Source organism: Ammospiza caudacuta, chromosome 3 (assembly GCF_027887145.1).
Source record: "Ammospiza caudacuta isolate bAmmCau1 chromosome 3, bAmmCau1.pri, whole genome shotgun sequence".
In the NCBI taxonomy this organism is placed as follows: Eukaryota; Metazoa; Chordata; class Aves; order Passeriformes; family Passerellidae; genus Ammospiza; species Ammospiza caudacuta.
This window is the reverse complement of record NC_080595.1, coordinates 87,633,417-87,645,615: the sequence shown is the minus strand read 5'-3', so window position 1 is coordinate 87,645,615 and position 12,199 is coordinate 87,633,417. Positions and strand designations below refer to the sequence as shown.

At 38.9% G+C, this 12,199-nt stretch overlaps 1 protein-coding gene across 4 annotated transcripts in view; it reads right to left on the bottom strand.

Annotated features, from left to right (window-relative positions):
- Nucleotides 1-4,018: 4,018 nt before the first annotated feature.
- FBXO25 (F-box protein 25) overlaps nt 4,019-12,199 on the bottom strand; it is a 31,302-nt gene continuing 23,121 nt past the window's right edge. For 2 of the 4 annotated variants that reach the window (XM_058801311.1, XM_058801312.1), the window contains exons 9-11: nt 11,753-11,896; nt 7,748-7,774; nt 4,019-5,219 (exon numbers count right to left, since the gene is read on the bottom strand). In XM_058801311.1, the coding sequence (XP_058657294.1) occupies nt 5,130-5,219; nt 7,748-7,774; nt 11,753-11,896 (261 nt within the window). In that variant the 3' untranslated portion in view covers nt 4,019-5,129. The remainder of the gene's footprint in view (nt 5,220-7,747; nt 7,775-11,752; nt 11,897-12,199) is intronic. The other 2 variants (XM_058801313.1, XM_058801314.1) reach the window with 1 other exon arrangement.

Genomic DNA, 12,199 nt, shown 5'->3' with positions numbered 1-12,199 from the left:
GGAGGGGCTGCAGCACCAGGGAAGGAGCTGATGCTCTGGCATCGAGCAATGAGGCACACTGGAAAGAGAAGTAAGAAGTGCAGAACGTCTGGGAATGTTCCTACAGCTTTAGTACCAATATTTATTCTTAGGCCAGGGTTTTGGTCTTAGAGAATCAGAACTAACACAGGTCTTTTTTCCTGGTGTTCCAGTTCAAGACCAGGACTTCTGGCTTTTGATGAGCAACTGAAAAAACCATCCCCTGTGGACAGGTACAAAGGGCAAGTTCAGTTTGTTTGTAGCATTGTGCCTTCAACTTGCAGCAAACACTTCTCCAGATCTATTCCATAAAACTATGCCTATAAATTAGACTTAGTTGAGGGAAAATGTAGAAGGTGAGTGCAGGCAGCAGAAGCAACAGGATCAGCAGAGGCCTATGGGCAGCTTGCAGCAAGAGCTGAAGGGGTGGTAGGATTACCCTGCTGCAGGGAGGGGGCGGAACTAGGCCATGGAGCAGCACCCATCCCGGTTAGGGGGGCTCTCACTCCTGCCCAGTGGCTGCTGAAACATGGGCAGGCTCAGGGGAAGGGCACAGAGGGCACAGGAGCAGGCTCTGCACTGGGGAGCTGTGTAAGGAACAACAGCAGAGGTGCAGCCTGGGACACACAACTGCAGGAGCTGCTGCATCATGGTCAAGCATTTCTGGTTCTAGTGAAAATGGTGCCAAAGTATTGCTTTTATAAATTCACCAAGTTCTAAAGGGAAACCAGTGAGTTCAGAAGGGGAGTGCAGGTCTGCAGCTTTAAAAGTTTCCTGTAGGAATAGGGCTAAAAATAATGGCTGTTCCTGATAGAATAACGGGGACCAAAACATTGGGAAGAGGTGCTCTCAGCATTCAGAACTTTGTTCTATAGCTGAGCATTATGTGGGAATGATAACTGACCCCAGCAAACAAATTATTCTTTCCATTATTGTTCTGCTATAAATACTACAGGAAAATAGCATTCAAGTGGGAAGAGCATATAAAAATCAAGTAAATTTTAGAATTAAGTGGTTGCTGTTCATGTAGACCCTGAAAATTGTTAGAAAAACTTTCAGCTGAAGGCACAATGACTATAATGTGCAAGAGATATAAAACTGAAGATGTTTTATTCATATTTGTAGAAGAACGTACACATAAACCTGCAGGAAATAAGCATTACCAGCATGCCTGACAGGTAGAGGGACAGGTCTGTGTGTGGCACAGAGGATGGCCCATGGGAATTAAAAGAAAGAAACCCAACCTTACTCTCACCTCTCATGTCCTGATCCACTTATCTGTCACGTCCTTCAACAGAGACATGTTAAGCATTAAAGGTAACCCTCATCCTACTGAACTTTGTAGGAATTTTTGCTGGGAATTGTGTTCCAGTGTCTTTGCGGGTTTGGACCTGAACCTTGCAGATGAAAGTACAAAAACACTGCAAACAAAGAGCATAATTAGCTAATGTTTCTATATTCTGAACTCTAATTTATTAAACAACTGTCTCCAAACATTTGATATTGATTTATTTAATGCAGGTACTTATCTGCCAATTCAAGCAACTTTAGTTGGATGTTAAGTGTCTGGCCTTCCTTTTAGTTCTTTGCCAGTGATGGAGCTGTAAGGAAGCTAATTTGTGCACCATGAAATCCAAAACATTGTGCTGCTGTTCCCCATCCTACCCCCTCCTCCCTGCTAGCCCTCACTGCTTCTGCCTTCTAGACTGCAAAAGGCCACTAGTGTTTTAATGCTAGTCCTTGCAGAGAACTCTTAGGTTTGAGCTTGGTGTTTTCCTGAAGTTCAGCTGCTTCCTTCTCCTAAAGCAACTTAATGTAACCCTTTAGGGATGGGGAGCAGGGGGAAAGAAAGAGCAAGGTCCCACTGCTCTGTTTTCTCCAGGGAAGAGCCTCAGTCCTGTCAGACTCCAAGGAAAAAGGCTCACACAGTGCTCTTAGAGAAGGTCCATGGCAGAATGTCTCTTCCCAGAAATAGGTGAACAAAACTGTTGGGAAAGAATGTAATAAAAAAGGCAAGGAGTCTCTCAGAGACAGGTTTGGGAGGCAGTGACTGGGGAGTGGGAAGGAAGACCTTGTTTTTCAAAATTGTAATTTCAAGCTCCTTGTGGACTATGGCAGTGAATATCCTGATTGCCTTTGAACTGCTGTTCTCAGGACTAGAATTCATTAAAGCCAAATCAGGATTGGGAAGTGATCATGGAGGGGCCACAGTTGAAACACTATTTCCCACCACTGCCAAATCTGTCTATAAAGAGATCTAGGTTTGGGGACAAAAGCTGTCCCCAAAGAAAAAGAAACCTCTGCTTTAGAGATTTAGGACACATTTCTAGGCACCCTTTCTGCTGAAGGGGAGAAGGCCTGCCCTTCCTCCTTGGACAGCAGCACACAGGAGGCCACAGAGCAGAGGTTTCATGTTAAGGCATAACCCTTCTCATGGTTACAGTGCTTTAGGTTACACAAGAGAGTGCTGGAGTAAAGGAAGATAAATTCAGGCAGTCAAAATATGTTCTGTGCTTCAGGTGAGGTATTAAAGATTGCTATCCTAAAGGTGAAATCCTTTCCCCATTCTTTATGTGATTTAAATTAAAAAACTCAACAGACCGACACAAAAACTCAACCACCACCAACCCTATTACAAAATAACTGCCCTAGCTTTTTTGCCTAAGTAACACAACTGAAAGTTACCTTCTTATGCATGCAGTGACCTCCCATCACATAGTCACTCTTAATCAAGCTCTTATTTTCCTAAGTCTAAGCAATGTATTCACTATTTAACAAATCTGTGGAACTGTTCTCAAAACAGTTTGGCCAATGTTAAAAGCCTGTATTACTGCTCATGACAATGTGATTCCACACTCACTGTTTAAGATTTCTTAAATAGTCATGAACTGAAATACTTCTCAGCACATCGGTGCTGAAGAAATGTTTAAAAAGCCACTTTACTGCCTTTGGGGCCTTGGAGTCCTGGTGGGCACCAAGTTGAACGTGAAGAAAATTCTTACAGATACTGAGTTTTTCCAAACCTGTCTTTAAATGGCTTATAAGACCTTAAAATAATTTCTCTCTGTCCTCAATTCAGTGGCTAGGAGAGAGGTTTTCTTTCAGGTGTCTTAATACCTTTGCCCAGCTGTCACCTTATTTGTCTTTTGAGTGCTGGGCATCTCTCAGGTGACAGTGTAAGAGCTTTGCCCTCTGTCTGCAGGAGAGGTGGCTCTGCACAGTCCCTCAGCACAAGGGGGAAGAGCTCAAGCAGCATCAAACCACATGCTGACTTTAAAACATTTCCTTCAAGCCCTCAGAGAAAGCATCCATATATTCACAGGAAGTTTTATATAGGGTAACAAAACTAACCCTGATAAAGGAGTGATTAGTGGATGTCAGCCAGCACCAGCCACTGTCAGGGTTACTGAGGTCACAGAGACAGGAAAGCAACTGAGCTCTTACAGGAATTAAATAAATGAGGTACAAATTGTTGTTAAAGAAGGGCTACTGGGTCCTTAACAAATGCAGTGGCTGCAGCAGTGCTTGGCTGGGAAAGCAAGGCTTGCACCAATGCTCTGAATGAATGAATGAACAGGAATAAGAATGGAGGTCCTTGGATCCACACCTGGCCATTACTTTTGCCACAGCCAACACCTGCATGGAAAGAAAAAAAAAAAAATCCACAAAACCCTGTACTGAAAAATCCACAAAAAATCGGCAATTCAATTCAATCACAAAGATTAAATTAACATAAAACTATTTGAGGACAAATATTCTCCTCTTCTTGTGCAGCCTATTAACAGCCCAGCTCTCCTATTACAAAAAGGGTTAATACAACAAACTACTGTAAAGCAATAGCACTAGGACTGCTTGTATGCTTCTCATTCCATTACCAATTACTACAGACAACAGGTTACAGAAAGATCTTACACAATTCAAATGGATTCATCTCTATGCACCAGAGGCTTCTAGGAATAACAGATAAAAACATGATTTATTACTCTGTACAAAACTGGATTGAGAACAGGCAAGTGCAGAATGTGGTACATGATTTATTTTTTCTGTATGTTACATATTGTTAAATTTCATTGACAAATCCAAAACTTTCACAATTTTTCCTTTACCTGCTTAAGCCAAGCAATTAATTTTGTTCTACAGGATAGAAAAAAAATAGCTTCCTGAAGAATTTATCATCTGATTAACTTGGCAGAAGGTGCTCCAGCTCAGACTGACTTTCAGTATTTCCCATAGCTTGTCAGGTTAGAACCTCAGTTGGGAGCATAGTGTTCTGCCACTGTACCACTCTAGGAACAAGCAACTCCATCCTCATTAAATTTCAATAATGTCTTCTTCTTAGAAGATGAAATTAGTACAGTTGCACTTGTAGACATTCCAAACAGTATAAATGAAGGCTGCAGCTACCATCAGAAAGATTTCCAGTAGCCCCAGATTGGTCTCATGAGTTCTGCAAGATGTGCTAAGACAGGTTAAATGTTTAATAAAGTCCTTAAGAAAAATAAATATTTTTGCATAATGTATGTACAAAAATTGGTTGATTTCCTTCATTCATATAGGTTCAACAGCAGATATAACCACAGTTATATTTCACTCACTAACTCCTAAAAATGAATGCCACCTTTGTAATGATGTAGTAAGAGCCTAAGAGAATATTGGCCTATTCTTTATAATAGTGCAAATTATATGGAGGTGTTTTGAAAACCATGGCTTATAGAAAGAAGGATTAACAAAAACCCCCCTCCTTTGGTCCCTGCAAGAGTAGTTTAATTCTTCCATGAAATTTTCAAAACTCCCCTACATAATTTTAACCAACTATTAAGGCGTCAAAAGCATAGATTTAAAGTTGAGATTAAAGTGGTCTTTCTTGGACTTGAAAAAAAGTCCACTGGAGATTTCCTGACAACGAAATTTTCTGAATGTTTCTCCTTTCCTCCTTGCTATTCTGCACAAAAGCAATATGCCTAATGAACCTCTCTGATAATCTCTCCCATATATTTATTTAAACTACAATAAAACATGACACTTAAATATATTGCACAAAAAGCATAACATATCCTGCCCAACTCTTCACAAAAATGGCCACAAACACAGGAGAACAGCTACTGAACATCTCAAAATTTGAAGAGATCAATAAAATGCTGAGGAGATACTGGCATGAGACAGGTGTTTGGATCACTGGCTGTGCAGGGGTGTCCTGTATCCTGAAAAATGAACGAGAAAAATAAGCAAATTCTCTTTGCATATTCAGTCTCCTTTCACCCCCAATTTAGGAAAAAAAACCCCAACAAAACAATAAAAAAAGCACAAACCCAAAACAATTCTCTCCTTGTACCAGAACCTGAGCTGGAGCCCTTGAAAAACTATTATCTTCCTTATTCATTATTTTTAGGTAAGCATAACAAAAAGGCAAAAGGCACCAGCTTTACTGAGCCTAAATTATCTATTTAATCAAAACCTGAAGTCATCTATTGCTCTGGGGGAAAATGAGTCCCTTGCTTTGAAAATTATGGGCAGCAGATATTTCCTCAAAAAACATGACCAGTGTGTTTGAATTCTCAGTCTTAAAAACTTTCCTACCTTGCTACATTTCCCTCCTAAGCCTCCTTTCATCTTTCATGCCCATCTTTTCCCCAAGTGAAATGAAAGCACTGCCTTAAAACTGAAGTTGGCACCTAGGCAAGGTAGGAATAGAGAAGTAAGACAGGGTGGAAAGGCTTTGCCATTACAAATTCACTAAGCCTGCAGGGCTTTCTTTCCTCTTACAGAAATTTGACCTCAGCAGACCTGTCTGATTTTTTAAGATTCAAATTCTTCTTTGGACAAAAAGTTGTAGTTTGCATCTTATTAAAACCCCTAAATGAGGGAAATGCAGAGGTGTAATGAGAAGAAGTTCCCAGAGAGTTCAATGGAGAAGTTAAAAAAACTTGTCAGTGTTGTTGTAAGGCTCAGAAGTGTCCTCATCAGGCTTTAAGAAGTTTCTGTCTCTTTTCCACCAATGCTGGTGAATGCACCATGTGAGGCAAGAAAACTAGATAAATACATGACAAACAGATCACAGACTACCATGGTCCTCATTGCTTTTGTTTCCATAGAAAAAGAAATTACATGCCATTCTGTTAATAGAAGGAAAGAATCTCTAAGTCATTATTTTTCTCACTGCCACATTCCCACCCAAAGTCTTTGCAGCACCAAAGTGCACCAGGTGAAATACATTCTAAATACTGCTCAGCTTTGCCAGTGAAAATTGTTACTCAATAGATTTATTATCTGTGTTTTTCCAGTAAGTCTATGGAGGACTACAAGAATACACCAGGTGCTATCACCTCCTCATCCTCCCACCCTTTTAAATAATTGCTTTAACATCACCTGAGAAACAGATTCATGACAGAGGGAAAGACAAACATACACCTAAAAAAGAGACCCAGGTAGAACTGCCTACTGGGGGAATCTGCAGATGAGAAAGAACAGATGACCAAGACCAAAATCAGAAGTGTTAAACTTAACACTTTCATGTTGAGATGACATCTGCAAGGAAGAGCTGCACCACTCCTGAAAACACTCTTAAAGGTAGCTGCTAATGGACTATTATCTTCTCTACCCATTGCCATGTCAATGTCATGTCATTACTTTCCTAGTTTCCAGAAAAAAACACCATCAGAATTATAATTCTGGGAAACAAGGTAGGGATTATCCTCTTTCTTATCTGTACTCCTGAATATTTTAAACTGAGTTTGTAACATGCTGCTTTCTCTGCACATAATTATAAAAGCATTTTTGAAAGTTCTACCCAGCTGGGAAATACAGGTGCAACAAAAATCTCAGAGAACAGTTACTGGTGGTTTTAGTTATTGAAAACTAAATAAGTTTTACAGTGAAAAAAGTGATGAGGACTGAAAAAAAGAATCACAACTTTCTTGTAATTATGAGTACTCATCATTTCAAGAGAAATACATTTTCATGGGAATAATAAACTAAATAATAAAAACACTCAATAAAGTGTTAAAATCATTTGATTTCAAAGTTTCAAAGCTAAAGCAGACTTATTTCAAAGTAAGAAGAGAATTCCCCAGGAGGAGTGTTTACTGGCAAATGTAGTTGTTTTCCTCAAAATCTACCATAGCTAGACATTAAGAAGCTCTGTAAAAGTATTTTCACCATTTATTCTTTCAGAAGGCAACAATATAATTGCTTCCCTTGACTATCTCAGTCACGTGCAGCTTGTTTTGGGGAATTTCTTTTCAGAGAAATTCTCCATAAAAGTAAATATGACTATAGGATTCCAAGTGCAATAAAATCAATTTTAGTACCTTGGTATGAAAGTTATCTGAGGTGCATGTTACTCTTCAGATTTAAGTACTGAATTAAATACATCAGGGAATGCAGGAAACAGTTTATAATAACACTGAATGCAGAGAAACCTATTTCTTAGCAAAATCTGTCTGATCCCACTGACACCTATGCTCATTAGAAATTGAATTATGGCTCTAGTTTAAAAGGCATTAGGAGGGAATATGGCAATAATAAAAGACAAAATGATGAAAAGCTGAGATGAGAAGTCATCACTACCTTTATCTAAAAGGGAACAAGAAACAAACTATTCCTGCTGCTGAACTGATGTGCAGAAAGAAAAATCAAAACAAAGAGCAAGAGACAATTAGAAAGGAACACATTATTCACTTTGACATTATGGAACAGTCAGCAATGAAAACAGATGAGACACAAGAAATACCTGGAGTAACAAAGCAAGGTGGTAGTCCTTTGAAATCGTGAAGAAGGAAGGAGAGCCATAAAGTAAAAGAAGCAGAGTTAAGGTTTATTTAAGCAAAGGTTGATAAGCCATTTAGAAAAAGTCTTTTATTCTTGTGGCAAATCACAAGCAGCTTTGTGGAAACCAAAATCAGCACAAGCTGCAAGACAACAAAAACTAAGTGTTATGCAAAGTGATTACACTGTTTTCATAAAGCCCTGGAAACTGAAAGAAGAAAAGATATTTCAGCTTCTGTGGCCACATCTGAGATAATTGAAAAGTATTACTAAGTAAGCTCAGGAAAATAAAAGAACCTGCCACAATTGCAATGGTGCCTAGTGGAATAGAGGAAATAGTATAAATGAAAGCACTCAGAGGTATCACACAATAATTAGTCATTACTTTTGCACTATTGAAATTATGTGGGTTTTTTCAGTTTCATCACGGACAAATCCTTTAGCAAGAAGTAATTTTGAAAACAGATGTTCAATATGAAAATTTTCCTATGAACCCCTCCTAACACAGAGTACAAAAGCCACTGTACTTCCAACAAAGAACTTGGGAGACTTCTACATGCTATATATACATTGACTTGGGTTACAGATTTTAGACAAGTAAAGGAATACACATGCCTCTTCCTGAAAAACTCCTCAAGACTTGTAAAAAACCCACTATGATCATTATATGTATACTGAAAAAGTGAAAAAGTAATTTCCCTACTTCATCAGTTCAATAGGTAATTCAATTCAGCAGCCATCAGTCCCTTCTTTTGCAAGGCCTTCTTTGAAAAGAACACCAAACAGAGGGCTCCAAGAATTTCCTGGGAGTAGCCCTTGCACATTGTCAGCAATTACATTATATTATCCATTTCATAAATTGCTGAAAATTCTTCTCATCACTAGCTAGGCCTGTGTTTTTGGGCTGTTTGAGACCCTTGTCTCAAATAGAAACTCCTACCTCCCAGCACAATTTACTTGCATCAAGGATGGCCCTTAGTGTAAATAATTCCCCTAAGCAGTCTCATGCTTATGCACCACTTCTGTCCCCAAAAACAATTTATGGAGAGCAGTCACGTTCCTTGTTAGCACAACTGAGTTAAGAGAAATTAATCATTCCTAGACTTCATGCCCTGATTGCTTTAGCACTTTTTTCTCTGCAACTATTCCAACATTTCACTTTGCTCTTTAATGAAGGAAGAAAAATAAAAATAGATCCCTTATGAAGAAAAGTTCAGCTCTGCCTGAAGTTCTTCTGAATAACCTTGGAAACAAAAGTTGCCTGACTTCTCAATTATACCATTAAATGAGGAAACAAAATTTTTACATATTATCAGCTATCTCAGGAATACAGGGCTTCCATTTGTTTCAAGATTCAAACACTTGTTACTCTTCCTCTGCAGTAATTGTGATTTCTCTTTTAAAATTTGGATTTGGTGGTAGTGTTTTTGTTGTTTTTTTGCTTTGTTTATTTTGGATTTTTCTGGCCATGCATTAGAGATATAATTGTATATCAAGCACTCATATACTCATATTTAGTTTAACAATCTTTCTAATCAAGGATGATACTGAAGCTTGAATAAATTTTTAAAGCCTGACAAAAGTTCTGATTAAGGAGTATTTTCACCTAGAACAGGATTTACTTAGAATTAATAAAGTAGATCCTGTACCTTTGCCCCTCATCCCTGCTTTATTTCTCACCTCTCTTTAGCAAGCTTGGGGAAGGATACAGACACAAGTGTCTGAAAAAAAAAGGCAGCACTACTTTTTTCCCATATAACTGAGTGACCAGCACTACTTGACCCCCCCACACTGCCCTGTAAAAAGAGGGACAGTATTTCAGATGAACAATTCACTTGTGCCAATTATGCATAAATCAATTCATTTAACAATCCACTTCAGCCTGATCATCATTTATTTTAAGACAGAGACAAGGCTGAGATGCCAAGACTAGAGAAGGAATACTGTAATATAGGCTCACAGAATGATCAGGCTGGGAGGCACTCAGGAGGTCTCCAGCCCAGCCTCCTGCTCAAAGGCCAGACCAGGCTGCTCTGAGCTTCATCCAGTGAGTTCCTGAACACATCCAAGGATGGAAACTGCATCAGCTCTGTGGTCAAACTGTTCCCTTGCTTGGCTGTCCTCAGGGCAGGCTCCTATGTCCCCTGAAGCAGTCTTCTCCACCACTCCTCACATGGCCAGTCCTCCAGCTCCCTGATTGTATGACCCTCACCTGAACTTCACCCAGCTTATCAGTATCTCCCTTCTGCTGGCGGCCTCATGGCTGCAGCATCCCAGATGGTCTAATGAGTGCTGCATGAAAAGGGATAATGGCTTTCCTCAACCTGCTGACTGTGCTCTTGTTGAAACAGCTGATCCCAAACACCTGCTCCAATATTTTTGTGCAGAAGGACACAGCCAATCTATAACTGCACTGCCACTACAAGAGCAGCCCGAATTGCCAGGATGAGGCAGCACTGGAATGGTGATCTAGGAGGTACTGCTCATCAGTCCAAAGTACCTTTAGATCTTCCTGTGCTGTATCTCAAAGGATTTAGAAGTCCAAAATGAACCCTATTATTCCAGCAGTACATTGGAACATTCCTGTCACCTTGACTGCTATAACCTACTACTGGAATACTACTGCAACCTGCACAGGTTCACTGCCTCCTACTGTCCCACCATCTCCAAAGTTAAACACTTCATTCCAAACACATTCAAAGTAATTCCTAATATTAGAGACTTGTACTTTTCTATTATATTAAGATCAAAATGAGAGAAATTTAGTGTGGAAAGCATTAACTCTACACAGTGATGGCAGGCAATCCAGAGAAATCTGCTACCACAAATACCCACCTAAATGCACCTGTGTACTTACCTTTGAAATTTCCCCTTTCAGAGAGAAGATTTATCCTACATATTGAGCTACATGCTAAAGACTTATTCCACTGCAATGAAAGCTCTTAGTCATTCTTGACACAGATCCTTCAGAAGATGCCCAGGCTTTTCACAGTAGAAGCCAATTTGGGCTACCTGCTTTCCTATTATTAACTTTGCAAAGCATTACTACCTGGAAGGACTCCCATGATATCAAAAATACTCAACTTCAAGATCACATCATTAAGGAACACGCTATTTCTAGCGGGATTTAGCTTATCCTGTTAAACAGCCTAGGTTTTTTGAAGGAAAATTTAAAAGCCTCACACTAACATACAACTTCTCATAAAAATCACAGAAAGATGACACAAGAGCAACTAACTTATGTTGATTAGAATATGAGTAATATGAGTATTTTCCAAGATTTCTCAAACATTTCTTGCTCTTTGCTGTCCACTTGACACTACCCTTATCTGATCTTTCAGCTGTAAAATTAAGGAAGCCTCTGTTACAGTGCAACACAGAAAAAAGCAGGATTAGGTAATAACACACATTAAAGAAGAGAATGCCCTACTGAAATTAAAACCATCCTGTAAGACAACATATGCTTCATGGCAAATCTCAAAGCCAGGGTAAAACACGCTCTGGATCAAGTTTTAAATATTCCTCCAAGCTTCATATGGGACAGAAGCAAAAATACAAAAGTACAGAGCTCTACACCAATGTGTAGGAAAATATGTAGTAATTACTTCTCATTAGACATAAATTGATTACCATGGCATCATTAAAAACACTAACTTCAGACTAGTCCCTCAAAATTTTCTTTAAGATCAAATTAATAAAAATAGAGTAACTCTTTCCACATGGCACTTTTCATTGCAATTCTAAGTATTGAGGTTATCAGATACCAAGAAATAAGAAGGCAAGCTTAAGAACAACTTTAGAATTTAACAGAGATTTTATATGGAAGTTATATATATTATTTTGAAGTTAGATATTATCCAATCACCTTTCACATGAGAAAGCTGATAAGATGACCATAATATTTTTCCTTACAGATGATTACCAGTAGCTGTTTGAACTTATTTCTGATTACCTGTTCCAAAGCTCTTACCTTCCAAAACAGAATACTACAGTGTCGACAGAAATGCAAGGTGTCCCCGTACTGTTCCTTTATTGGGTAATATTTCTGAAGTGCAAAGTACATCAACTTCCAGTCAATGTGACCTTTCTCTGATGGAATCAAATGCCTACAAAACTAGACATAAAATTAATATCTTCCTTTAAAATTGTTGTAGTCAATTCAGGCAAAGGACATGGGAAGGTGGGGGGAAGGTGGGTAACTGAAGTTTTGTAACTAGAATTCTTTGAAGTCAATATTATGACATCATACATCTCTGCAAAGCAGTAACAGAGATCTGGCCACAAAAAAGATGGAAGGCAAAGACTAAAAATAGGAGAGTGCATATTTGCCAAGAAAAACTAGGCCATACACAGTTGATCTAATTCTACTGTCTCAAAATTATTCTAATTATAGTCAAGAAGCATTTAACAAAACAGT